Source organism: Artemia sp. Qi Xiang Cuo, chromosome 9, assembly GCF_049724085.1.
Source record: "Artemia sp. Qi Xiang Cuo chromosome 9, ASM4972408v1, whole genome shotgun sequence".
NCBI classification, from domain to species: Eukaryota; Metazoa; Arthropoda; class Branchiopoda; order Anostraca; family Artemiidae; genus Artemia; species Artemia sp. Qi Xiang Cuo.
Window position 1 is genome coordinate 72,092,334 of NC_142802.1, and position 25,464 is coordinate 72,117,797.

Below are 25,464 nucleotides of genomic sequence, written 5' to 3' on the forward strand. Positions count from 1 at the left end.
TTTTATTTTATCTATTTTTTAACTTCGATTATAGGGTCTACTTATGTGGTGGTTTTGATGGTTTAATTTTCACCAAGATCATTTAATCTCCTAGTTTTTTATCTCCCCCCCCCCCCCCAAAAAAGCTGGGAATCACCATAAAAAATCTGATTCCTTTGATGTACTTACTGTTATCAAAACTACTTTTTTTAGAGTTTGGTTACTATTTGTCACTCCTTCGTTAAAGTTCATTACCACGAACGGTTTGAGAAAGAGAGAGACAGAAGAAGAAAACAGAAAAGAGAAAGAAATGAAGTTCACTTGAAAACATTTCTTGGTGTATGGGCGATTATTTTATGAAATTTTCATTTTACATTTTTCTGCTAGTTGTTTCTCTCGTTAATTTCCTAAACCAACTTTGAGCAATTGTTTTCATGTAGAATCCAGTTAGTCTTCCGTTTTAAAGCCTGCTCATCTTTTCCGAAACAATATGAGACGCTAAAATGAAAAATGATCTAAGATTCCTTTATATTTCTCTTCTCGTGTTTGTGAGCGCAAAAGAAACTCTCTTTTCTTGTATTTCCTCATTACACTTTTTCTGAAGTATTCTGTTATTCTTACTTAACATGTTGATGTAGGGAAACAAAACCGAATAACAATTGAGCTTTCGTTTCTAAGGCAACTGAATCCGATAGGATGTAATACTTGCGCACTCAACCGAGGTGAGCAAACCGATCCCAGGGATAGGAAGAAATTTCTAGTATGGGAGTAGATCCTTAGTTATTAGAATGAAAAAAAAAATTATAAACAGGAATTTCTCGCTTAGCAAACAAATATTTCTGTGAGTATTTTCCAAATATCTCGTGCTAAAATTAGCTAATTTAAGGTAATTGTATTTTTCGATATTGCCTCTTTTTACCTGGAATATTTTTATTACATCATATTCTAAATATAAAAAGAATAGAGTAATTGTAAACGGAGTGGAATGGAAAAACAAAGAAATAACTAACATGAGAGACTTACGGCTTTTTAAAAGTAAAAAATGGTATGTCCATGAAAAGTATATCCAAGCATACATTAGCTTATGCAAGATGTCAAACCGATACAAAATTGCTAACATTGCGGAAATGGAACCTTAAACGGCCATATACTAAAATTAAGAACATAACTTATCATAAATAGAAGTGATGTTGTCGCTCCTCAAACCCCCCAAAAGGCTTAAGTGTCAATTAATTGGTAATGCAGATTAGATAAATACGCATCTAATATATAATTGGGGTGGAGGAGAAGCAAGCGAAGCTGTGTTTCCCATTTGATTAATGACTAAAAATTTAGGGCTAAAATTTTCGAAAAAATTTTCGAAAAAAGGAAGGAAAATACTTTGGGACATAGGTTACTGTGTATTTACCCTCCTTGTCTTTGATTTTATATAAAGTATAACAATCTCATTAAAATAAAAATATTAAAGCAGAACTAAAGTGCTTGAATTCATCACCATTGCACCTGTCCATTGCAATGTGAATCACATTGATAGCAGGCTACTCGCTTATCAAAGTCAAAGACATTCTACGGTGGGAAGAGGGTAAGGAGCGGCCTAAAAATCTACCTCCATGAAATTATAATTTTAGCATATCCTGTAATAGTCTATAGTATTGTTTTCTATGGCAATATTGCTTCTCCAGATTCTTCTATGCATTTAAATCTACTCCTCTAACCTTTCAAACAGTTCGTGGTAACGAACTGTAAGTAAGGAGTAACCCGGCTCAATGGTAACCGAAACTCTAAAAAACGAAATTTTGATACCAATAGATACATCAAAAGAATCAGATTTGTATGCTGATTTCAAATACATAAGTTTCATCAAGTTTAATCGTACCCATCAAAAGTAACCCACCTGAAAAAATTTGCCTTATTTTTGAAAAAAGGGGGAAACAACCCCTAAAAGTTACAGAACCTTAGTAAAAATACCGTCAGATTCAGCATATCAGAGTTCCCTACTGTAGAGGTTTCAAGCTGCTATCTGCAAAAACGTGAAATTTTGTATTTTTTGCCAGAAGAAAGATCACGGATGCGTGTTTATTTGTTTTTTGTTTTGTTGTGTTTTTTTTTCCAGGGGTGATCATATCGATCCAGAGGTCCTAGAATATCGCAGTAGGACTCATTTGAACGGAAATTAAAAGTTCTAGTGCCTTTTTTAAGTGACCAAAAAATGGAGGGTAACTAGGCCCCCTCCCACGCTCATTTTTCCCCATAGTCACTCGATCAAAATTTTAAGATAGTAATTTTGTTCAGCATGGTCAAAAATATAATAACTATGTCTTTTAGAATAATTTAATCCACCACAGTCCCCGGGGAAAGGGCTGCAAGTTATGAACTTCGCCCAATGTTTACATATAGAATTGGTTATTGGGAAGCACACAAACGTTTTCAGGGGGGACTTGTTCTGGTAGTGCAGGGGGGGGGTCGGAGGTTACATGGGAGGATCTTTTCATGGAGGAAGTTTTCATGGGGGAAGGGATATTGCTATGAATACGCATACCTTCAATCTTCTGAGTTTTAATTATCCATGTACGGTGAGCCAAAATCAAAACCTGTATTAATTCAAAAACCTTCAGATATTAAATAAAAAAAACAAGTTTTTTAACTGAAAGTAAGGAGCGACATTAAAACTTAAAACGAACAGAAATTATTCCGTATATGAAAGGGGCTGTCTCCTCATCAACTCCTTGTTCTTTCGCTAAAGTCTGACTCTTTCTCACAACTCTATTTTTTAAACAATAAAAAACTTTAGCGTAAAGAACAAGGCGTTGAGGAGGGGATAGCCCCTTTCATATACGGAATAATTTTGGTTCGTGTTAAGTTTTAATATCGCTCCTTAGTTTCAGTAAAAAAAAAACTTTTTTTTTTAATCAAAACAAAGACCTAGGTGAGCCCGGGGATTTGGCAAAATTTTTGGTTTGAAACAAAATCCTTAGTTGCATTGATTTAAAAACAAATCGAAAAGAGAAATTTATCAAACATAAGTAAAGAGCCATATTGAAACCTATTACGATCCGAAATTAAGTCCTGCAGTAATTTAGACTTAAAATGAATAGGAATTATATAAAACAGGATTGGAAGGTTCTGAAACTTTTGAAGGTTAAGCTGGTAGTAGCCATATTCCTATTTGCGGTAATTTCTGTTCGTTTCCAGTTTGACTTGATTATCCATCTTTATTTTTCATTTCAGGAGTTATTTATTCATCCAGAGAGGTATTTGCTATCGTTTTTGTGATGTGATTATTTATGATATTTTTCTGTGTTATGGGTTTCAATTATTCATTGGTAGTAGTTTCTGTTGTGTTTAATTTCGAACCATTATAGGAATTTATTTCTGCTTGTCTTAGGTTTTAATTTGGCTCTTTACTTTTCTTTGAAAGAAAAAATTTGAAAACATCTTTTAGAATTAGTCTAGAAAACAAAATCCTAAGTCAATGGACTAATGGAACATCAGACTCAAAGTTTTTAGCTGCCTGACACTATAAGAATCCTCACAAAAATATTTTGTTTTATCTATCCATTCCACTTTGTAAAAGAATTCTAATTAATTGTGACATTCCGATGTAGGAAAGTGAATATAGTATTTTTCCAATTGTGACTTGACCCATTTTGTTTTGTTGTTTCATATTTGTATCTTAAATTTCAAAGAAGTTTTGAGGACTTACTTATCTATTTCCCCTTATTCTTCTCATTGATAGCGTTCATCGTAACTGCGACTCTTCAAGGAATCTATATTTTAAAATATTTTTTAAAAGGTTAAAAAAAAACTAGATATTCCAAATTGTCAGAAGACACGAGTTCTGAAACTCACTCGAGAATTTCTTTCAAAAGAGAGGGTTATTAGGAGAGAATAAAAAAGCCAGAGAAAGGTTTTCCTTCATTCTGGATAAAGAAAGTGGGATCTGTCTCAAACCGAAATCCTCCGTAAATTTGAAGACATAGAATCTGTACTTTCGATTTTTTGGTTACATTCCCTTTTTACTTTTAATTAGTAATTCAATTGCGCAAACTTTATTGTATATGGGAAACCAGAAGACTTGCAGATTGTTTTTGGTAAAAATTTTATAAATACCATTATGAATGTTTTGTGGGCTTAATCAAAATTTTATCTTCACTCACTTAGAGTTTATCCCCACCCCAATATTAGTATGATAGGCCTTTACCCAATAATGGCCCAAAAGTATATTTTTTGTGCTTCACAAAAAACTTCTTCACTTCTTCTTGTCGCATACAGGGGATGCTTAGCTCCTTGCCCAAGCTTGAAAACTTTACTGCCACCACTGGGAAAATCTTTTGAAATAATCGTATCCTATAATTTGTGGGAAGACCTTACCCCCTCCTCCCCCCCCAAAAAAAAGAAAGCTGTGGTTGAATCATTAAGAGAAATGTCAGTATGAGTTTAGTATCTGAACTAAAAGGAACTAACTTATGAACCTAATCGGATTATCTTTTGTACTGTACTGTGTTAGATTGCGCAATTAACTTGTGGATTTAATTGTGAGGGATTGTTCACTTCACACAACGTGAGTTATTATTTATCATAGTGAATAATTTAGTTCCATAACTGAATATTTACTATTGGTCAAGTAACTTTGAATTAAGACTGATTAACAGTTCGTGAATCTGTAGTGTCTCGTCAGAAAAAATGTCGGGAAAAAAGCAGCCCCCAAGGCTACCACCCGAGAAGGATACTCCCACTGAAACCCTTGGCCAGTCGCCCTTCCAACCTACTTCTAAAACTCTTTCTAGAACCCCCCCCCCCAAGTACGCGGTCAAAAACAGTTAGCCACCTGTCAGGAATTCAGGCATTAGCCACAACTAACTCTAATGAAAGAGGTGAGACGCCTGGAAAAAAGAAGAAAAAGGATGAAACTCGATCGCCAGTGATAGTGCAACCCCTCCCTTCAAATGTCCCAGAAACTAGTAGATCAGATTACCCTAATTATTATACTGTCTCAATCAAGAAAATCAATGGCCAACCCTTTTCAAAAGATCGAATAATGCAAATTAGAAAAGCTGTTTTTCTGATCGCCAAGGTAAATTTTGAACTTGTTTTCAAGCAGGAATAGTAGATTTATGTTCTCTTGGCTTATTCTCAGGTTTTATATAATATCATTTCAAATTCAAGATATTGAATTATTTATTTCGCTTAATCTTTAGCTACAAAAAAAAATGATGAAATTTAAAACACATATCTTATGTACTCTAATTTTAACAGTTTCCAAGTTGCGGACCTCCACACCGAAATCACATATTAATATGGCAGGCTCATAAATCATTAAAATGCCATAACACTCAGTTTAAACAAAGAAGGAGTTCTTCACCCAAGCCGTTCAATCCTCATTTCCTACAAAGTTGAGCTAAACAGAGAAATATTCTTTTACGGTATGTCCCTTTTTTATAAGATTTATAAGCCTAAGCCCCTACAATGCTCAACTTGTCTGGCCCACGGCCACAGCAAAAAACACTGCAAACAGTTCCATCCGTCTTGCCTTAAGTGTGAGAAAACACGTCGTAATCCTTAGAACATCGGATAAAATGAACCTACCCTACTCAGTTGTAGCTGCAAGAATCCCTCGGCAACCCACATCCCATCGACCCAGTAGAAGCCAAGCAACAGTTGTTGTAGAAGATGCAAATACAGTATCATTTCCTAAAGAGGCAAACAATCTTCATTCCCAAGGCGTCACTCAGTAACCCTATCCCTGACCTAAGTGGACTTCATCATTGTGCCTCCCAAAAGAGTCTTCCGACCGTTGCCAAGAATGGCAACGACTTGCACCCTCTCTCCCAGTCAGTCACTGCATTGTGGTTAGTAATGAACCAGGAGAAACCAAAAATATTCTCAAGAAGAAAACTATCACCAAACTCCTTGGTGATGACATCTTGCAAACAGCTATAGCTCAACTATCTTCCATCAAAAAGGACATAGATTCCACATCGAAACTAGTTAAGCCTGTTGACTTAACTGCAAATCAAATCGGTGCCATTGCCCTAGTAAAAGGCAATGAATCTAATAAAAAAACAGCAAACTTTACATCCCAGTCCAAAAGTTCCACCAACGATAATTCATCGGCTGAAGAAGAATTTTAGTATTCAAATCAAGCAAACGATGAGACTTCGATCATAATGGATTTTTAAATGCATACTATGCAAGATTTTGCGTTTCTCACGAAATTATCACTGTGCAATAATGTTGTTTTTAACTATTACGATGACCAAAATAATTTGCGCAACAACCCTTTAGATAGCCCTGATAGCCCCTTAAGCCATATTAGCTGTGAATATCTCGACACTTTTGATTTTGTAAAAATTGTAAAACCTAATCTAATGGAAGAGACAAAACTTAATATAATCTTCTTTAACATCAAAAGCATAAGAGATTAGTGGACTAATTTTAAAGATTTAATTTTAATTAACGGTTACTGCCCTTTCGACGTAATTGGAATAACGGAGACGTGCCTTTCAGAAATTGATGATACTAATGAATTTTCCCTCCCTGGCTTTCAAGCTATTCATATCGAAAGAAATTTGACTAAGTCCTCTGGTCGCATTTCTCTTTACATCCGGTCAAGTCTAAAATTCACCCGGCTATTGGACTGTGAATCCTTATTCTCGCAACCTGTAAATAAAAGATGCATTTGTTCAATAATTGTTGATATAAGAGTTGACGACAATTCTTTTATTTTTTCATTGTTTTATAAGCCACCCTCAGTTCCTATAAATATTCTTTGTAATCTTTTTGATTACTTTTCTAGTTTTATTAATTTACACCAAAAGAATGAAATAGTTTTTGGGGACTTTAATTGTAATTTACTAAATGTTAGCAGTAATAATGATTGTGATACCTTCTTTGAAACATTTTCCTCAAGTGGTCTTCTGCCAACAATCTTTTTTCCTACTAGAGTTGAACATAAGAGGTCTACCACTACTGTCGTTGATAATATTTTTGTATTCACTTCCCTGGGAAATCACCTGTCCTCCAAAATAATATTCTCTGACCTGTCAGACCACTTTCCAATCTATCTCTCGCTACCCTTCCAACCAACTATCACACACCCTAGAACGCCGATCCCGTCGTTGACAATGCTAGGTTATAGTATTAATCTGCATTGAGTTACGGATCGTCTAATAAACTTTTTCTTGTCCTATGAACTAGGTTCATCCAAATTCGGTATATCACAGTATAGCAGACATCTAATCAGTTTAACCTATCCTAATATTAATAAACACCGACAATATAAATATATACCCACCTGGATGTCCAATAGCCTGATAATCTATTCATATTGTAAAAATAACCTATATAAGTTGGCTTGCAAAACAAGTTGCGTTACTGACCTAACTAATTATAAAAATTACAAAAACTTATTTACCAAACTCATCCGTGAAGCAAAACAAAAATTATTACTATTCAAAAATAGCTCACTGCAAAGGGAACTTGCAAAAAATTTGGTCAACAATAAATGAAATTCTTTCAAAAAAAAGGAATTCAAGATCTATACCTATTAACCTTAAGGACATCAGTGGCAGATTAATTGACCCAATTTCAGTACCGGATGATTTTAATAATTATTTCACCAATGTTCCAAATGCTAACTCCTGTCCCCCCTCTGAGTCAGTACACCCTAGCAAGAATCCCAGATCCATGTTTTTCTCTCCAACTGATAGTAATGAGGTGCTTCAAGTTATCGACTCTCTCTTTAATAGTAGTACATCTGACGTCCTCGGTGTGAGTAAGAAGTATATTAGAATTTTATTTTAAAATATTTTTGAGACAATTGTTCACACAGATAACCTGTCTATGATCAATGGAGTCTACCATTGCATAATTAGATAAACACAGACTACCTTGATTGACACGAAAGGCCGTCCGATCCGTCTGAGATACGTAATTATCGTCCAATCTCACTTTTCCCAGTTGTATCCAAAGTGCTTGAGAGAATTATTTTCCGACGTCTTTCTTCCTTTTTATTTGGGATTAATCCTTCAGATTCGTTAATTCTCATCAATATGGCTTCCGTTCCTAACTTTCAACTGCTCTTGCACCAATCGACGCCATACAGTTAATCCGTTCCCAACCTGACCATAAAAATACTGTAATTGGCTAATTTGTAGATTTTTCTAAGGCCTTGGACATGGTTGATCACAGTGTTCTATTAAGTAAACTTAAGAACATAGGAATTCGTGGAAATCCTCCCTCATGGTTCGACTCCTATCTCTCTGGTAAAGATACAGAGTGAGAGTCTGGGCGGCACGACTTCGTATCCCCTACCTGTCCAGAGGGGCGTCCCGCAGGGCTCTGTTCTCGGTCCAAAACTTTTTCTCCTTTATATTAATGATTTGGTTACAGGCCTGGGTCCATCAGTGCACCCAGCACTTTTTGCTGACGATACCAACTTTTTCATCACCGGCCCTAATTTACCATCCGTCGTCACCTCTGCTCAAATTATTCTGGATGGTACAGGAATGGTCTCTCGTTATGTGCATGACCATTAACAGCAATAAAAGTCAGGTTGTATTATTTCGAATCCCTTACAAAAAAAATGAAGCTCAACAAGCACTTGACCTAAAATATTCCACCAATCTCCTCCCATAGGTCGACGTTGCCAAGTTTCTTGATGTCCACATAGACTCCTCCCTATCATTTGCAACTCATGTATCCTGCATCAGAGCCATAATTTTGCGACAGGTAAGTATGATTAATCGTGTGAATAATTTTCTTCCCTCTGATATCCTTGTCACCCTTTATTACTATTTTATTTACCCATATATCTCATTCTGCGGATCTGTTTGGGGCAACACTTATCTCTCAGTTACCAATAAATAAAAAACTGCCCAAAACCGTGCCATCAAAGCAGTTTTTCGGCTGCCCCGACTATATCCCACCCAGGACTTGTTCTCTGATTTTGGTATTATTCCTTTTGAACAAATTATTAAAAAATTAAATTTATCCCTTGCATACTCCGCTTACCATAAAAACCTTCCTTCCCAATTATTATCTTATTTTAATTGCAATAATTCTGAAGGCCTATGTCTCCGTTCATCCAACCGTTCCTTTATTGTCCCCAAGTGTGTCTCTAGCTCCGCCCAGCGATCTCCCATTTATAAATCTATACTTCAATGGAATATGATACCCCCTAGTATTTAGCTATCCACAATTTGTCGCACGGTGTATAACAATGTTACTAAACTTTGATATTATAAATATCTACATTGTTAATAAATGTAAAGTAATTGATCATGGTGTTCTATTATTGTCTGTATTTTCTTTTTTTTTTATATTTTTAAATTTCAATTTTTTGTTTTTATGTTAATAAACAGTATATCTTAACGTATACATATTATTATTGGGTTCATTTTTAGAATTGTTTTTGTTTAAATAAATTTAATTGAATTAATTGAAAGGTATCGAAAAAAGAATAAGCACTTCAGCAGCTCTACATTCTATTACCTTGCCTATTTCTAGTCAGCTGTCAAAATATGATACAAAAGTAATACGGTTTAGTGTTAACTTTACTGATTTTAGACTAAGGAGAACTGACGAAGAATGACATATCAACTAATGAAATAACGAGTATGTTTGGTGTAACGTCTGGAGTAACATTTGAAGTATGTTTGGAGTAACGAGAACTGACGAAGACTAACATATCAACTAATGAAATAATGAGTATGTTTGGTGTAACGTTTGGAGTAACGTTTGGAGTATGTTTGGAGTAACGAGAACTGACGAAGACTGACATATCAACTAATGAAATAACGAGTATGTTTGGTGTAACGTTTGGAGTATGTTTGGAGTAACGAGAACTGACGAAGACTAACATGTCAACTAATGAAATAACGAGTATGTTTGGTGTAACCTTTGGAGTATGTTTGGAGTAACGAGAACTGACGAAGACTGACATATCAACTAATGAAATAACGAGTATGTTTGGTGTAACGTTTGGAGTAACGTTTGGAGTATGTTTGGAGTAACAAGAACTGACGAAGACTAACATATCAACTAATGAAATAACGAGTATGTTTGGTGTAACGTTTGGAGTAACGTTTGGAGTATGTTTGGAGTAACGAGAACTGACGAAAACTGACATATCAACTAATGAAATAACGAATATGTTTCGCATGAATGTTTAACCATAACTGAATTTTATAGAGCTGTGTCCGTTATTCTTTTGGTTATTAAACTAAAAAAATTACTTGTTTTCAAGTGAACGCAAAAGTGACATTGAAAATCAGAGCAAAAAGAAATTAGTCCGTATATGCACCTCCGTTCTTCACGCTGAAATTTTATATAAGGCTTTAGTGACAGCACTAGTAAGTGCAACAAATGTAGTTAGCGGGTAGTTGCAAGTATTTTCTTTGCCGATTGCCTTTAAAAAAATTTAACTGAAAATTTTATTCTTATGACCAAATGGGCACCAGCAAGAAAATATTTCTTGTCCTATTCCAACTTCCCTTGTGTTCGAAAATTCGGTGTTAAAGCATTGGAGAAAGATATTCAAACTTTAGAATTATAAGGTGAGAGTTGAGGATGGGACAAAACTCCTAATATATGAAGTAATTTCTGTTCTATTTGATATTTAATGTCCACTCTTTACTTTCATTTGAAGAAGGCTTTTTTATTGAATTTGTCTTTGTTTGAATACCCTACACAAAAGTTGCCCTAAATATGAGGAGGGCTACCGCCAAATAAGAAGAATTTTTTTAAGATGAAAACTAGAACTTTATATTTCTGTTCCATTTGGACTTCTTTTGATGTTCTAGGTCAATTTGTTCGATAATATTTCCCTTGGTGAAAAAAAAACCAAATAAACATGCATCCGTCATTATCCGTCTCGAAAAAAAATCGTCCTCTTATATCACTGTATATAGATATAATACAGTACAATCATTACCTATCTCAACCATTATACAAACCCGGACCGAGATGCAAGTGCTCCGAACAACATTTAAACAGCTATAAACATAAGCGACATTCGATTTTTATCACGGGTAGACAATTCAGGTTTCTCTTGAACGCAAAATTTTGCTTCAACATTGTACACTGACCCGCTAATGACAGATTAAATGGGAGGAGCTGCTTGTACACGCCGAGGATGTAGTGCCAAAAATCACTGACCTGTGATCTTACTGTTATATTATTTATATACAGTGTCTTATATGTAGAACTTGATTGGGTAACCTTAATTCTGAAAAAACATTAAAAAGTAAAATGAAAGCACATTAAAAGGTAAAAAGACAAAGTCTTAATTGTGGTTAATTAACATTCAAATACTAAACAAATCTCAAACCAGTGCCAGAAAAATTTCTCTTCGTGTTGGCCATGAATTATTGTTTATTTTCCAAAAAAAGTGTAAATTTTTGAGGCCTAGGTAATGTTTAAGCTTTTACAATGATTCCGCTGAAATGTAGCATCTTTTCAATGATCAATTTGATGTTAAAATTTATTTTCCTTAGTTCTTCCCTTTCCTAGAGGAAACAATAGAATGGGAATTGTTCTTTTTGACATCCATAGATTGTATTTCCTAGAATTCAGCAAAATTTGGGAACCTTTTCAATTAAAATCCATTCTATTTTATAATTCTTTTTTGTAGATTATGAGAATGTTTGAAAGAAGAAGGTCAATGGATATTTAGAAGAAGAAGAATATTAAAAAAAGAGACCTTTTACGGCAGCATGAATCTACTCAATATGGATTCTGAGAACCGTGTGGTTCTAAACTGTGGTGGCATTCGACATGAAACTTATAAGGCCACATTGAAAAAAATTCCTGCCACGCGTTTATCAAGGCTTACTGAGGCACTCGCAAATTATGATCCGATATTGAACGAATATTTTTTCGATCGTCATCCGGGAGTTTTTGCACAAGTATTGAATTATTATCGAACTGGTAAGTTGCATTACCCAACGGATGTCTGTGGTCCACTATTTGAAGAAGAACTGGAATTCTGGGGCTTAGACTCGAATCAAGTTGAACCCTGCTTTTGGATGACTTACACACAGGTAAAGTAAAAAAAAAAAAAAAAAAAAAACTAATGCCTAGCCTATAGGCTATATTTTGACACAAAATAATATCCAGTACTGTGAATATCAATGTACTCACATTTTCAGAGATATTCACCTCTTTATTACCGTTCCACATCCAGCTAATAAAAAAAAGGACAGAAAGAAGGAGAATATAATTTGTAGCAATTGAATTTTTTAGGCTTCGAAAAAGTTTTTTTTGTTTTTCTAGGCGTGATCGTATCGACCCAGTGGTCCTAAGACATCGGAAGAGGGCTCATTCGAACGGAAATTGAAAGTTATAGTGACTCTTTTAAATGTCTAGTGTCCCTTTTAACTAGGCCCCTCCCATGCTCCTTTCTTATAAAAATCGTCCTATCAAAAATTTTAGATAGCCATTTTGTTCAGCATAGTTGAAAGGCCGAATAACTATGCCTTTGGATGCATCAAGACCACCCATAGGTCTTGGGGAAAGGTCTTTAAGTTCCAAAATTTTACCATTGTTTGCATGAAGTATTTGTTATTGGGAAGTATGCATACATTTTTTGGATGAGGGGGCTAATTTTCTGCTGGTTGGATTTTCCACTGGTGAGATTTTCCAAGGGGAGAGTTTTCCATGGGGAAGGAAGTTTGTAGGGGATCAATTTTCAGGGGAAATTTTACCCTCGGGGAATTTGCCATAATTCCTATACAAAATTCTTCTTATGTCTTGCCTTCTCTTTGCCAATTCAATTTTAAGCGTGGAGATGTTTAGGGTAAGTGTCCAGGGTAAATTTTTACCAGGATTGAATTGTCTAGAGAATAAATCTGTGGAGAGGAAGGATTTTTCCTGTGAGGTGTAGCCAGATTTCCAGGCATTAAAAAAACGATCAGAAATTAAATAAAAAAATGTTTTCAATCTGAAAGTAAGGAGCAACATTAAAATTTAAGGGGGGTTGCTCCTCCTCAACACCTCACTCTTTGCGCTAAAGTTTGAATTCTGTCCAAATTTTTTAAGAAAGACTCCTGAAACACTATGTTCTTTTAATTAGAATAATAAGAAACTGTTTTTAAAAGTACTAGGAAAACCTTTAGCGTAAAGAGCGTGGTGTTGAGGAGGAACAACCCCCTCATATATGTAATAATTTCTGTTCATTGTAAGTTTTAATGTTGCTTCTTACTTTCAGTTGAAAAAACTTGTTTTGTTTTATTGAATCTTCCGAAGTACCCACTTCTCAGAACCATAATTGACTAGTGTCACCAGTGGAGCTTCCAATGTTCAGATCTTGGCTCCCAGACGTATCTTCCTATTCTTCTAAACTTTCTCAAACTGTGAAAAAATACCCAGGGCCGTACAATAGGCCCACTTTTTATGATTTTCACTGCATCCACCATCTTCACTAATAATTTTGCCTGGATAAGTAAAGCTAATCACTTAATTGATCTTCCCGTTACCCGGCATCAGCTCTTCACCTTCATTTATTCCTACTCCAAGCGACTTAGTCTTTTCAAGATTTATTTTTAAACCTATTCTTACACCATGAACTCTCAAAACCTGAGCTCTCAAGTCTAGGAGAGTTCTATCTTTCCATTTGATTCCAGGCATAGTTTTTGCCGTGGTAATTAGAGCAAAGTTAATCAAAATTATCCCTGTAAATGGGAATAGAACACAACACTGGTTAACTCCTGATCAAACAGTTCGTGGTAACGAACTGTAAGTAAGGAGCGACCTGCCTGAATGGTAAGCAAAACTCAAGAAAACGGGTTTTTGATACTAATAGATATATCAAAAGAATCAGACTTCAATGCTGATTTCAAATATATAACTTTCATCAAGTTTAGTGCTACTCATCAAAAGTTACGCGCCTGAGAAAATTTGGCTGATTTTCGAAAAAAGGGGGAAAGACCCCTTAAAAGTTATAGAAACATAATATAAATCACACCATCAGATTAAGCGTATTCGAAAACCCTGCTATAGAGACTTCAAGCACCTATCTAAAAAAATTTGTAAGTTTGCATATTTTGCCAGAATAAAGATGACGGATGCGTGTTCATTTGTTTTTTTGTTTTTGTTTTTGTTCCCAGGGATGATAGTATCGACCCAATGGTCCTAAAATAACGTGAGAGGACTCATTTTAACGGACATTAATAGTTATAGTGCCATTTTTAAGTCACAAAAAAAAAATGGAGGGCAACTAGGCCCCCTCCCACGCTCATTTTTTTCCCAAAGTCACCCGATCAAAATTTTGAGCTAGCCATTTTGTTCAGCATGGTCGAAAATATGATAAAAATGTCTTTTAGGATGACTTGATCCCCCAAAGTCCCCAGGGGAGGGCTGAAAGTTATGAACTTTACTCAATGTTAACTTATTGTTTTTTTTTTTGTGTAGTATACAGTCTTTTTCAGCGGTGTTTTTTTCGGGTTGGGGGGGGTAGGAGAGGGTCGGGGCCTATATGGAAGGATCTTTCCATGAAGGAAGTTTTCATGGGGGAAGGGAAATTGCCATGAAGGGGGCGCCGGACTTGCCAGCATTATTTATTGGTTATTGGGAAGTATACAACCATTTTCAGGAAGGATTTTTTCTGGAGGGGGGGGCTAGAGGAGGGGATTACTCTGGAGAATATTTCCGTGGAGGATGTTTCTTTGGGGTAAGGGACATTTCTATGAAGGGGGCGCCGGATTTCCAAGCATTATTTAAGAAACGATGAGAAGTTAAATAAAAAAAACAAGTTTTTTCAACTGAAATGTAAGAAGGAATATTAGAACTTAAAACGAACAGAAATTATAACGTATGTGAGGGGGTTCTCCCCCAAGTCAATACCACGCTCTGTAAGCTACAGTTTTTTTTTAGTTCTTTCAAAAGAGCTATCTATTCTAATTAAACGGCCTGTGTGATTCTGGGGTTTGTTAATCAAAATTTTTAAATTTTAACTTAAAGAGCGTGTTATTGACTAAGGGGAGAACCCCTTCATATAAGTAATAACATATACGTAATAAAAAAAAAACAATAAAAAAACAAGCGATACGGCTCAATAGTAATCGAAACTTTTAAAAACGAAATTTTGATGTCAATAAATGTATCAAAAGAATGTGTTTATAATGCTGATCCTAAATATATAAATCTTATTAAGTTTAGTATTACTTATCAAAGGCTACGAGCCTGAGAAAATTTACTCGATTTTTTAAAGAGGGGGGAAACATCCCCTACAAGTGAAAGAATTTTAATGAAAATCACACCGTCAGATGCAGCGTATCAGAAAACCCTATTACATAGGTTTCAAGCTCATATCTACAAAAATCTGCAACTTCGTATTTTTTGCCAGAAGAAAAATACACGAATATAGAAGTTAGTTACGTAAGTTAATTTGTAAAGACATCCATTTAGCAAAAGAAAAGTAAAATTTTTATGCAAATAAAAGCTGCATTAACTAAAAAACGATCAGAAATTAAATAAAAAAAACAAGTTTTTTAAACTGAAAGTAAGGAGCGACATTAAAACTTAAAACGAACAGAAATTATTCCGTATATGAAAGGGGCTGTCCCCTCCTCAACGCCTCGCTCTTTACGCTAAAGTTTTTCATTCTTTTAAAAAATAAAGTAGTGAGACAGAGTCAAACTTTAGCGTAAAGAGTGAGACGTTGAGGAGGGGACAGCCCCTTTCATGTACAGAATAATTTCTGTTCGTTTGAAGTTTTAATGTCGCTCCTTACTTTCAGTTTAAAAAACTTGTTTTTTTTATTTAATTGAATATAAAAGAAGATACAAACCTCATTGTCCCCTTAACCGTAGCAATGTTGTTCTCGTACATAAATCATACGCTTGTTCATTGTGTATAAAACTGAGTACTGAAGGGTTATTATGACTCAGGCCTTATCTAAGAATTAGATCCTCTTGTGCCTCCAGAGGCACTTGAGGCCTCCAAGAAGAGTCGCCAGTCATCTTTCATCGCTGCGATCGCCCAGACGTTTTCCTATTCAGGATGAATTGAGGCATTGATATTTGTTAGGTAAGTCTGGTAGCTGCGTCGTAGGGTGTTTTTGGGGCTTCCTCTTCTTCTGGTATCACGTGGCTACCCCTGAAGAACGACCTTCGGTAGTTGAGTTTCGGGCATATGGATCATATGACCGAGGCGTCTCCACTTACTGTATTTGACCAATTTGGTTGTCAGTGGCTGAGATGTCTTGTGTCTTATAGTAGTGTTTGTTACTTTTTGGTACCAGTGGAAATTTCGAATGCGCCTTAAACACATGTTTTCAATTGGGAAGAATGTTGACATTCACCGACAATTCACAATTAATTCAAAAACGTTCAAAAATAAAAAAAAAACAGTTTTTTAACTGAAAGTAAGGAACGACGTTAAAACTTAAAACAAACAGAAATTATTCCGTATATGAAAGGGGCTGTCCCCTCCTCAACGCCTCGCTCTTTTCACTAAAGTTTGACTTTCTCACAACTCTATTTTTTTAAGCAATAAAAAACTTTACGTAAACAGCGAGGCGTTGAGGAGGGGACAGCCCCTTTCATATACGGGATAATTTCTGTTCGTTTTAAGTTTTAACGTCGTTCCTTACTTTCAGTCAAAAAAACTTGTTTTTTTTTATTTAATGTCGCAAAGACTTCGGGGTGAGCTCATTCATTTGGAAATCAAAAGTTCTAATTCCCTTTTTAAGAGTCAAGTGATCGAGAGGTAATTTTCCCCCAAATGCATCCGATCAGAATTTTGAGACACTCATGTTGTTCAAACAGCTCAAAAGTCAAATAACTATGCTTCCCAGTTTGAAATCCCTCCCCCGCAAACCCTTGGGAAAAGAGCTGTAAAGTATGCATGCTGCCTATTGTTAACATATAAGGCTCTATGGAAGGACTGGTCGTATAGACTTTGGACGAGACTTATTCGATTGGAAGTTCTAGTTTCTTTTTTGAGAGTTAAAAGTGATCGGTGGGCCACCAGCCCCCATCCCCCTGTCCTTTTCCCCCCAATGTATATCATAAAAAATTTTGCAGTGGCTATTTTGTTCAAAATAATCCGAAGATTGAATAACTATGCTTCCAGAGTCAAACCTCCTCTCCAGCCTCTAAGGCAAAAATTGTAAGTTATGCCAGCAGCCTCTTGTTAATATATAGGGGTTTTATGAAAAGAAAGGTCGTATAAACTTCGGAGGAGGCTTATTCGAATTGAAATTGAAAATCTCAGTGCCCTTTTTGAGAACCAGAAGTGATTGGAGGGGAACCAGCCACCCTCCCCCTTCCCTTTCCCCCAAGTGCATCAGATCAAAATTTTTAGATGGTCATTTGATCCAAAATAGTTCAAACGTCAAATAACCATGCTTCCGGTATTGAAAATCCCTTCCTACTCTCGGGGCAAGGGCTATAAGTAATGCAAATTGCGCATTGTTAACATATACGAATTTTCATTTGGGAAAGAGGGCATGTTTAATCCTGTGTTTCTAAAAAGCCTTAGGTAATTAAGGTGAAACTTTAAGGAAATGGTGAGAGGGATGCCAAAGACAATCAAAAAACACAATGTGCTTGATGGTTGTGAAAAGGGAACATCAGCAATATCTAAGTAATGACTAAGAGTATTAAGTTTAAACTTTCATGGTGTGTTGAGGATATTTTGAAGAATTTTGGAGGGTAACAAGCACCCCCCCCCCTTCTTGCTTATCTTAGGTGCCCACTCTGCTCAACAACGATCGAAATATTAAAATTGTCCTTTTGTTCAAACTAGTCAAAAGGTCTAATAGCTATGCTTCATAGCCCTGGGGCAAGGATTGTAAACTATGGAATTCGCCTAATGTTTACGTGCAGGATTTACCATTAGGAAAAGGGGAAATATTTGGTTCTGGGTGTATCCAAAAAGAATAAGAGCATAAAGGGGAAAATTTGAAGACTGTTAAGAGGTATTTATGCTAAATCAAAAGGTACTATGTGTATCTACTTTATCAAAAAGGAGGATCTGCAATATTTGATTAACGGCTGAGGGTAGTAAGTTAAAACTTTACGGGTATGTTGGGGGGGGGGGGTTGTAAAGTGGTTGGTGGACCGCCAGTCCCCCCATGTCCTTTTAGTTACCCTCCTACTAATGAAGTTTGATCAAGATTTGCTAATAGAAATTTTGTTCAAAATAGTTAAAACCTACGACAACTATGCCTATGGTGATAACGAAACCCCCCTTAGCTTGGGAGAGGGGTACCGAACACAATAAAACACACTGTGTGGGTGCTGGTTGCCAGAAGGACGTATCATCAATATTTAAGGAACGGCTAAGGATATTAAGTTGCTAATTTATATCAGAGCGGAGACGTTAAAGAACTATCGGGGGACAATTTGTCCCCCCCCCCTTTGTACCCTTACTAGATGCTCCCTGCCCTCATCACTGATCAAAATTTTTAAAAAGCAATTTTGTTCTAAACAGTCAAATGCTCAAATATCTATGCCTCCAGGGATGCCATAGATAAAGTTCTAATAGAAAAACAGCTTGGTCTTAGGAGAAGGGGGGATGCTTTTACTAAATTTTCAGTCTTAGGTTAATATCTGAAAGGTTCCAGAGTCAAAGACGCTGCCGAACCTTTTGGCCTTAAGATAAATTCCAACAAAAATAAGTATGGCGAACACTAGATCTCCACCCGACCTACGATGCAATAACCAGACGATAGAGCAAGTTGTAGAGTTCAAGTACTTAGGAAGTACCATCCACAGTCCAGGAGAGTCAAAAGTTATCAGAGGGCAACAACCTCCCCCCAACGTCCTATTTTCCCCAAATGCATCCGATTAAAATTGTGAGACAGCAAATTTGTTTAAAATAGTCCAAAGGTCAAATAACTGTCATTTCGAGATTGACAAAGCCCCTCCAAAGCCTGGGAGCAAGAATTTTAACTTATGCAAGTAGCCCATTCTTAAAGTATAATGTTTTTATGGAAAAAGCGGTCGTATAAACTTCAGAGGAGGCTCATTCAATTCTTAAATGAAAGTTCTATTTTTATTTATAAGAGTCGAAAGTACTCAAAAGGAAACCCACCTCTTCCCTCTCCGTTTTCCCCACGTGCTTCCGATCAAAATATTCAGATAGCCATTTTGTTCAAAACAGTCCAAGGGCCAAGCAGCTATGCTTCCGTGTTTGACACACACCCCCCAGAGAGCCCCCGGGGCAAGGACTGTAAGTAATGCAAGTTGCTTATTGTTAACACATAAGGTCTTTATGAAAGGGATGGTAGTAAAAGCTTATGAGAGGCTCGATTGGGAATCAGAAGCTCTAGTACCCTTTTTAAGAGTTAAAAGTGATTGGAGGGCAATCAGCCATCCCCCATCCTGTTTTCCTAAACAGATCCGATAAACATTTTTACACAGCCATTTTGTTCAAAAATAGTCCAGAGGGAAAAATCTACGCCTCTAGAATTGACATAACCTCCACAGCCCCCAGGGCATGGGCTATAAGTTATGCGAGTTGCCTATTGTACACTTATAGATATTTTATGGAAGGTGATCAAACAGTTCGTGGTAACGAACTGTAAGTAAGGAGCGACCGGGCTCAATGGTAACCGAAAAAATAAAAAACGGAATTTTGATACCAATAGATACATCAAAAGAATTAGATTCTAATGCTGATTTCAAATATAAAAGTTTCATCAAGTTTAGTCTTACCTATCAAAAGTTAAGTGCCTGAGAATATTTGGCTGATTTTAGAAAAAAGGGGGAAAGACCCCCTAAAAGTTATAGAACCTTAATTAAAATCACACACTCACATTACTACTACTACTACTACTAACAACTCACCGCAGCACCAAGCCGCCTGAGGCCAACACAGCTACGCACGCTCCTCCACCACCCCAATCTATTCAAAGCCTCCCTTTTTACACCCGCCCACGAAGTTCCCATTTCCTTTAAATCTTTCTTTATGCCGTCCTCCCACCCCAGACGGGGACGACCTGGTTTTCGTTTAGCCCTAGATGGTGTACCGAAAAGAACAGTCTTAGGCAATCTGTCATCCTTCATCCGCACAACGTCACCACCTCAACCTTTCTTTCATTATAGCCCTAGAGAGCGGTATTGAACCACATTTTTCGTATAGCCTATTATTTGAAATACGGTCAGTCAGCCGGGTACCCAGAACAATCCTTAAACAATTTCTCTGGAAAACATCTAGCAAAGCTTCATCCGCTTTTCGGAGCGTCCATGCTTCAGAGCCATATTTGACCACTGTCATCACTGTAGCTTCTAATATTCTAATCTTGGTTTGCAGATTTATCTTCCTATTCTTCGAGACTGTTTTTAACTGTGAAAAAACACCCTGAGCCTTGGCTATTCTATTTTTAACATCTTCACAGCTCCCACCATCTTTACTAGTAATACTATCAAAATAAGTGAAGCTTTCCACCTGATCTATCTTTTCATTACCAAACGTCACTTTTTCAGCTTCACTTATTTCTAGCCTTAGTGACTTAGTCTTCTTAACATTAATTTTCAAACTTATTGTAGCATCTTGAACTCGCAAAACCACTTAAACGTCATTTATTTTGCTGACACTTTCATCTAGGGTGCTTCAATCATCAGTATAATCTAAGTCAAGGGTACTGTTCCCTCCCCATTACACTCCGTGGTGTCCCAGTGCCTTTCCTGTGCTCCTTTAAACAAAGTCCATCAAAATAATCCATATAAAGGGGGATAGAACACAACCCTGCTTAACTCCTGATTTATTACAAAACCAGCTGCTAACCTCATTTCCGCAGCAGTGTTATTCTCGTACATAGCACTAACCACTTTAATGTATTTGTCTGGTATACCATACATGCATAAAACCTTTACTAAAACTCTCCTATCAACATAGTTGAACGCTTACTCATAATCTAAAATAATGAGGACCAATGGTGTTTGAAAACTCAGGCACTTCTCAATTATTAACCTGAGAGCGAAAATTTAGTCAACACTTCCACTACCTTTTCTAAAACCGCACTGCTCTTCTCTTAAAACTTTGTCTACGGCATCTCTCAGTCTAAAAAGTATCATATTACTAAATAATTTACTACCTGCAGAGACCAGATTAATGCCTCGATAAGTACCACACTCACTTTTATTACCTTTCTTATAAAGTGGCTTAACTAAGGTTTTCCTAAAATAGTTAGGTACTTCCCCTTTTTCAAAAATCATATTCATAATCTTCAATAAATTATTTCTAACCTCAGAGCCACCACATTTAAGAAACTCATTTACCACCCTATCAGAACCTGGAGCCTTTACTAATCTTTTTAGTACTGTTGCTAATTCCTCCTCACAAAACAAATCTTCCTTCACAACCAAGGTATCACAAACTTTTTTCATTTTCCTCTATATTTTTTCCTGCAACTCTATCTCGGTTATGCAAGTTCTCAAAATATTCGACCCATCTCTCTTTAGTTTTTTCCTTATCGCTAATTGCGGCCCCATTCCTATCTTTAACTGGGACAAGTCCGGATTGACTACTCCCTCTCAATTTGTTAACGTGCCAGTACAAAAATTTACTATTATGCCATCTAGCTGCATCTTCCAGATCCTTGGCAATTTTATCCATGGCCTCCACTTCACACCTCCTTAGTTCATATTTTAAAGCTTTCTCCACTTTCTTTACATTTCTTTTGTTTTCATACGATTTATCACTCAGATAATTCTTGTACAAGTCCTTTCTCCTTTCTATTAAACATAAAGATTTTGCACTAATATTCTTAGCTGCAGTTCTAGCTTTCTTCCCTAGTACACCTTCAACAACTTCACAAATTGTTTTTCTAAAATTATTCCAACCATTTTCAACATTATCAAATTTTAAACTCCCAAATTTAGTATTCAACTGTTCCTGGAAAATTTTCTCTCAAATTCTCATCCTGGAGTCTACCAACATCGTAACTCCCCGGGAGGTAGTTACCCTTCCGAGATTTGAGTTTTAAATTAACCCTTGACACTACTAGATGGTAATCTTTACTTTTAACATCAATAACACCACTCCTGTATACCCTAGTATCCTGTATTGATCCTGCCAGTCTTCGGTTTACTATAACATAATCAATAAGGTTTGCTGTCTTACCATCAAGTGAATACCATGTTAACTTATGAGCCATTTTATGACCAAACACCGTATTGGTTATAACTAGATTGTTATACCTACAAAATTGCAAAAGTCTGTATCCATTACTGTTTTCTTTTCCTACACCAAATTTACCTAGGCTTGGATACCATCTATCCCTATTTCTACCAGCCTGGGTGTTAAAATCTCCCAGTAATAACATCAAATTTGTGCCTGGGACCTTGTCTATTTGCTCCTGTAACTGTAAGTAAAATTCATCTGAGTCACTAGTATCTCCGTCAGTCGGTTCTACAGGGGCGTATACTACTATAACTGATACCCAGAACTTTCTAGTCATAAAATGAACAATTAGTATTCTATTATTAATACTTTCCCAGCCTAAACAAGACTTAGCAGTTTCCTTATTCATCATGAGCCCTACTTCCTGTCTATGTACCCCATCCTTCCTGCCTGAGTAAACAAATTCTATATCACCTAATTTCATGCTTCCTACCCCTGGGATATGAGTTTCTGAAACTCCTAATAAATCCATTTCGAATCTTCTGAATTCGTCAGTCAAAATGTCGATACGATAGTCATTTTTTAATTTCGCAACATTCCAAGTTCCAATTTTCATGTTCGTTAAATCATTGAAATTATTTTCGCCTCAGGAAAAGCAATGATCCCGGATACCAGTGCAGGACGGGGTTCACATATCTTCTCAAGCCTACACCGAAGTGCTTAAGCCGGCTTAGAACCGGACAGCAAGAAGTCCCTGGGACCTCCATGAATGGAGGCTTTGTGCAATCCTGGACCCATCTTGGTCCCAACATGGTTTTCAGCACTTGGCGATGCTCTTCTATCAACAAGAGTCGAAATCCTGCACAGACAGGCTCAAGCCTATTACCTCCGACTCATTATATATTCATGCCTACAAATATTATGCTACTACGGGGAGGCAACCCATAATAGATAAATTAGCTAGGAAAAGGTTTTTCAGCCCAAAGATGCCCATCAAAACAGCAAAGGTAATTCACTGGATTAAGCAAGGTAAAGCAATTTCTTTAGAAAAAGCCAAGCAGTCATGACTTAAATTCTCAAACGTTCTGGAGAATGTTGACATTCACCGGTGAATGTCCGAAATTAATTTTTTTTCTCCTCGGATTTAGTCAGCTCTGCCAGTCAGTTTTTTTTATTTTATGCTAGGTTTGATGGTGACAGGACTAGGTTGGGTTACGGTTTAAGCCATTTCTGATATTTATAACCTATTTTAACGTAGCCTAACCTAACTTTAACTTTTACCATCAATCCTTCCATGGGCACCCATAGGCTGACTTTTAGGAGGGGGCTTACCTGGACTAATCGGCACTTCCAGTGCTGTTTAATTGAAATCTCAAGACAAAATATCATAGGTAGTGCGATAGCGCTGCCTAAATGAAGAGTGATCTGGGCACAATATATATATTTTTTTTAGACCAGAGCACTTCTTATAGAAAAAAAAGTCATTGAAAATTTAAAAAGAGCTCATGGAGGGCAACCAGGTCCCCCTCCCCCAAGTCAATCACTTCACCAAACACATCCAATCACACATTCAAACACATCCAATCCAAAATTTTGAGATAGCCATTTTGTTCAGTGTAGTTTTAAGGTCCGGAAATTATGAATTTGAGAATGACAGCCCCCCCCCCCCACAACCCTCAGAGCAAGGGTCGTAAGTTATGCCCTGTGGGGATATAAATTTTTTTTTATAGAAAGGGTGGTCGTATAAGCCACAGGGAGGATTCATTTGATTGGCAATCAGAAGTTCAACTGGTCTTTTTAAAAGTCAAAAGTGATCGGAGGTTATCCAGCCCCCCCCCCCTTGTACACCAACCACTTCCCAAAACACATTCAATCACAATTTTTAAGATAGCCATTTTGTTCAGTGTAGTTGAAAAGTCCAGAAATTGTTTTTTAAGGATAAATTCCACCCCCCTCCTCATATAGCCCTCAGTTCAAGGGTTGTAAGTTACGCCCTGGGGGCATGTAAGGTTTTTATAGAAATGGTGGTCTTATAAACTTCAAAGAGGGCTCATTGGATTGATAATCAGAAGCTATAGTGCTCTTTTTGAGAGTCAAAGTGATCAGAAGGCGAATAGCCCCCCCCCCCACACACACACACGTCGTATTTTCCCGAAACGTATCTGATAGAACTTTAAAAATCACATTTGTTGTCGTAGAAACTTTGAAAAGGGCTCAGTCGGTTGGTAATTGAAAGCGCTAGTGCCTTTTTTAATAGTCAAAAGTGATTGGAGGGCAACCACCCTCCCCCCCACTCCAATTATTTCCCCAAACACTTCTAATTAAAATTTCGAGGTAATTATTTTGTTTGACGTAGTTTAAAAGTCCAGAAATTTAGCCTTTGAGGATAAGACCCCTCACAGTCCTCAGGGCAAGGGAAAGGGTTGTAAGGTATGTCCCGAGGGCATTAAGGTTTTTATGGAAACGGCGGTCTTGTAAAGTTCAGAGGGGGCTCATTGAATTGGAAATCGGAAGTTGAAGAGCCATTTTTAAGAGTCAAATTTATCAGAGGGCGGCTATACCCCCCCCATACGTCATATTTTCCCTCAATGCATGCGATAGAAACTTTAATATAGCCATTTGCTCAAAAATAGTCCAAAGATCTCATAACCCGGCTTTTGGGGTTGACATAGCCCCCCCCCCCAATTATGGTGATAAGGGTTTTATGTTATGCCCCAGGAGGATGGAAGGTTTTTATGAAGAGGTTGGCATGTGAACTTTAAAGGAGGCTCATTTTATTGGAAATACATAGTTCTAGTTCCATAAGAGTCAAGCGTGATGGAGAGAAAATAGACCCCCCCCCTCTCCCGGATATCCTCTTTTCCCAAAACACATTCAATCAAAATTGTGAGACAGCCATTTTGTTGCCCAAAGAGAATATAACAGTGTCTTCAGTAATCAAATAAAAGAAATATTTAGGCGGACTTCGAACTAAACCAAAACAAACTATGAGCATGTAAACTTTCAAAAAGGTGACAAAGTAATATCTCAAGAACAACTTATAAAAATTAAGTTAGATTCTTAAGATTAAGTTGTGGGGGATTTTGAACTAGCCAGAAGGCACTTTGTGTATACTTTTAGTACTACAACTACAGTTACTGTAACTAATGACGGTAAGAGTGTTAAGGTGAAACTTCTAGGTAGTGTTTAGGGGGTGTTCCAATTAAACAAAAAAAAAAAAAGGTATGCATGCAAGTTTTCAAAAAGGTATATAATATCATAGGCAGCACCACTCTATTATAGCTAGAAATATCATTGAAACATTTAAAGAAGCTAATTCGATTCAAAATTAAACGTTCTGGGGTCCTTTCTAAGAGTAAAAAGAGATTGGAGGGCAATCAGCCTGTCTGTCAAGCCGATTTATTTCCCAAACAC

General features: G+C 36.7%; 1 protein-coding gene across 1 annotated transcript in view; it reads left to right on the plus strand.

The window, feature by feature from the left end:
• Positions 1-761: 761 nt before the first annotated feature.
• The window catches only part of LOC148949004 (potassium voltage-gated channel protein Shaw-like), a 101,901-nt gene continuing 77,198 nt past the window's right edge, over positions 762-25,464 (plus strand). Inside the window, exons 1-2 of the mRNA XM_089095084.1 lie at positions 762-820; positions 11,612-12,020. Coding sequence (XP_088951210.1) covers positions 11,694-12,020 — 327 coding nt within the window. The 5' untranslated portion in view covers positions 762-820; positions 11,612-11,693. The remainder of the gene's footprint in view (positions 821-11,611; positions 12,021-25,464) is intronic.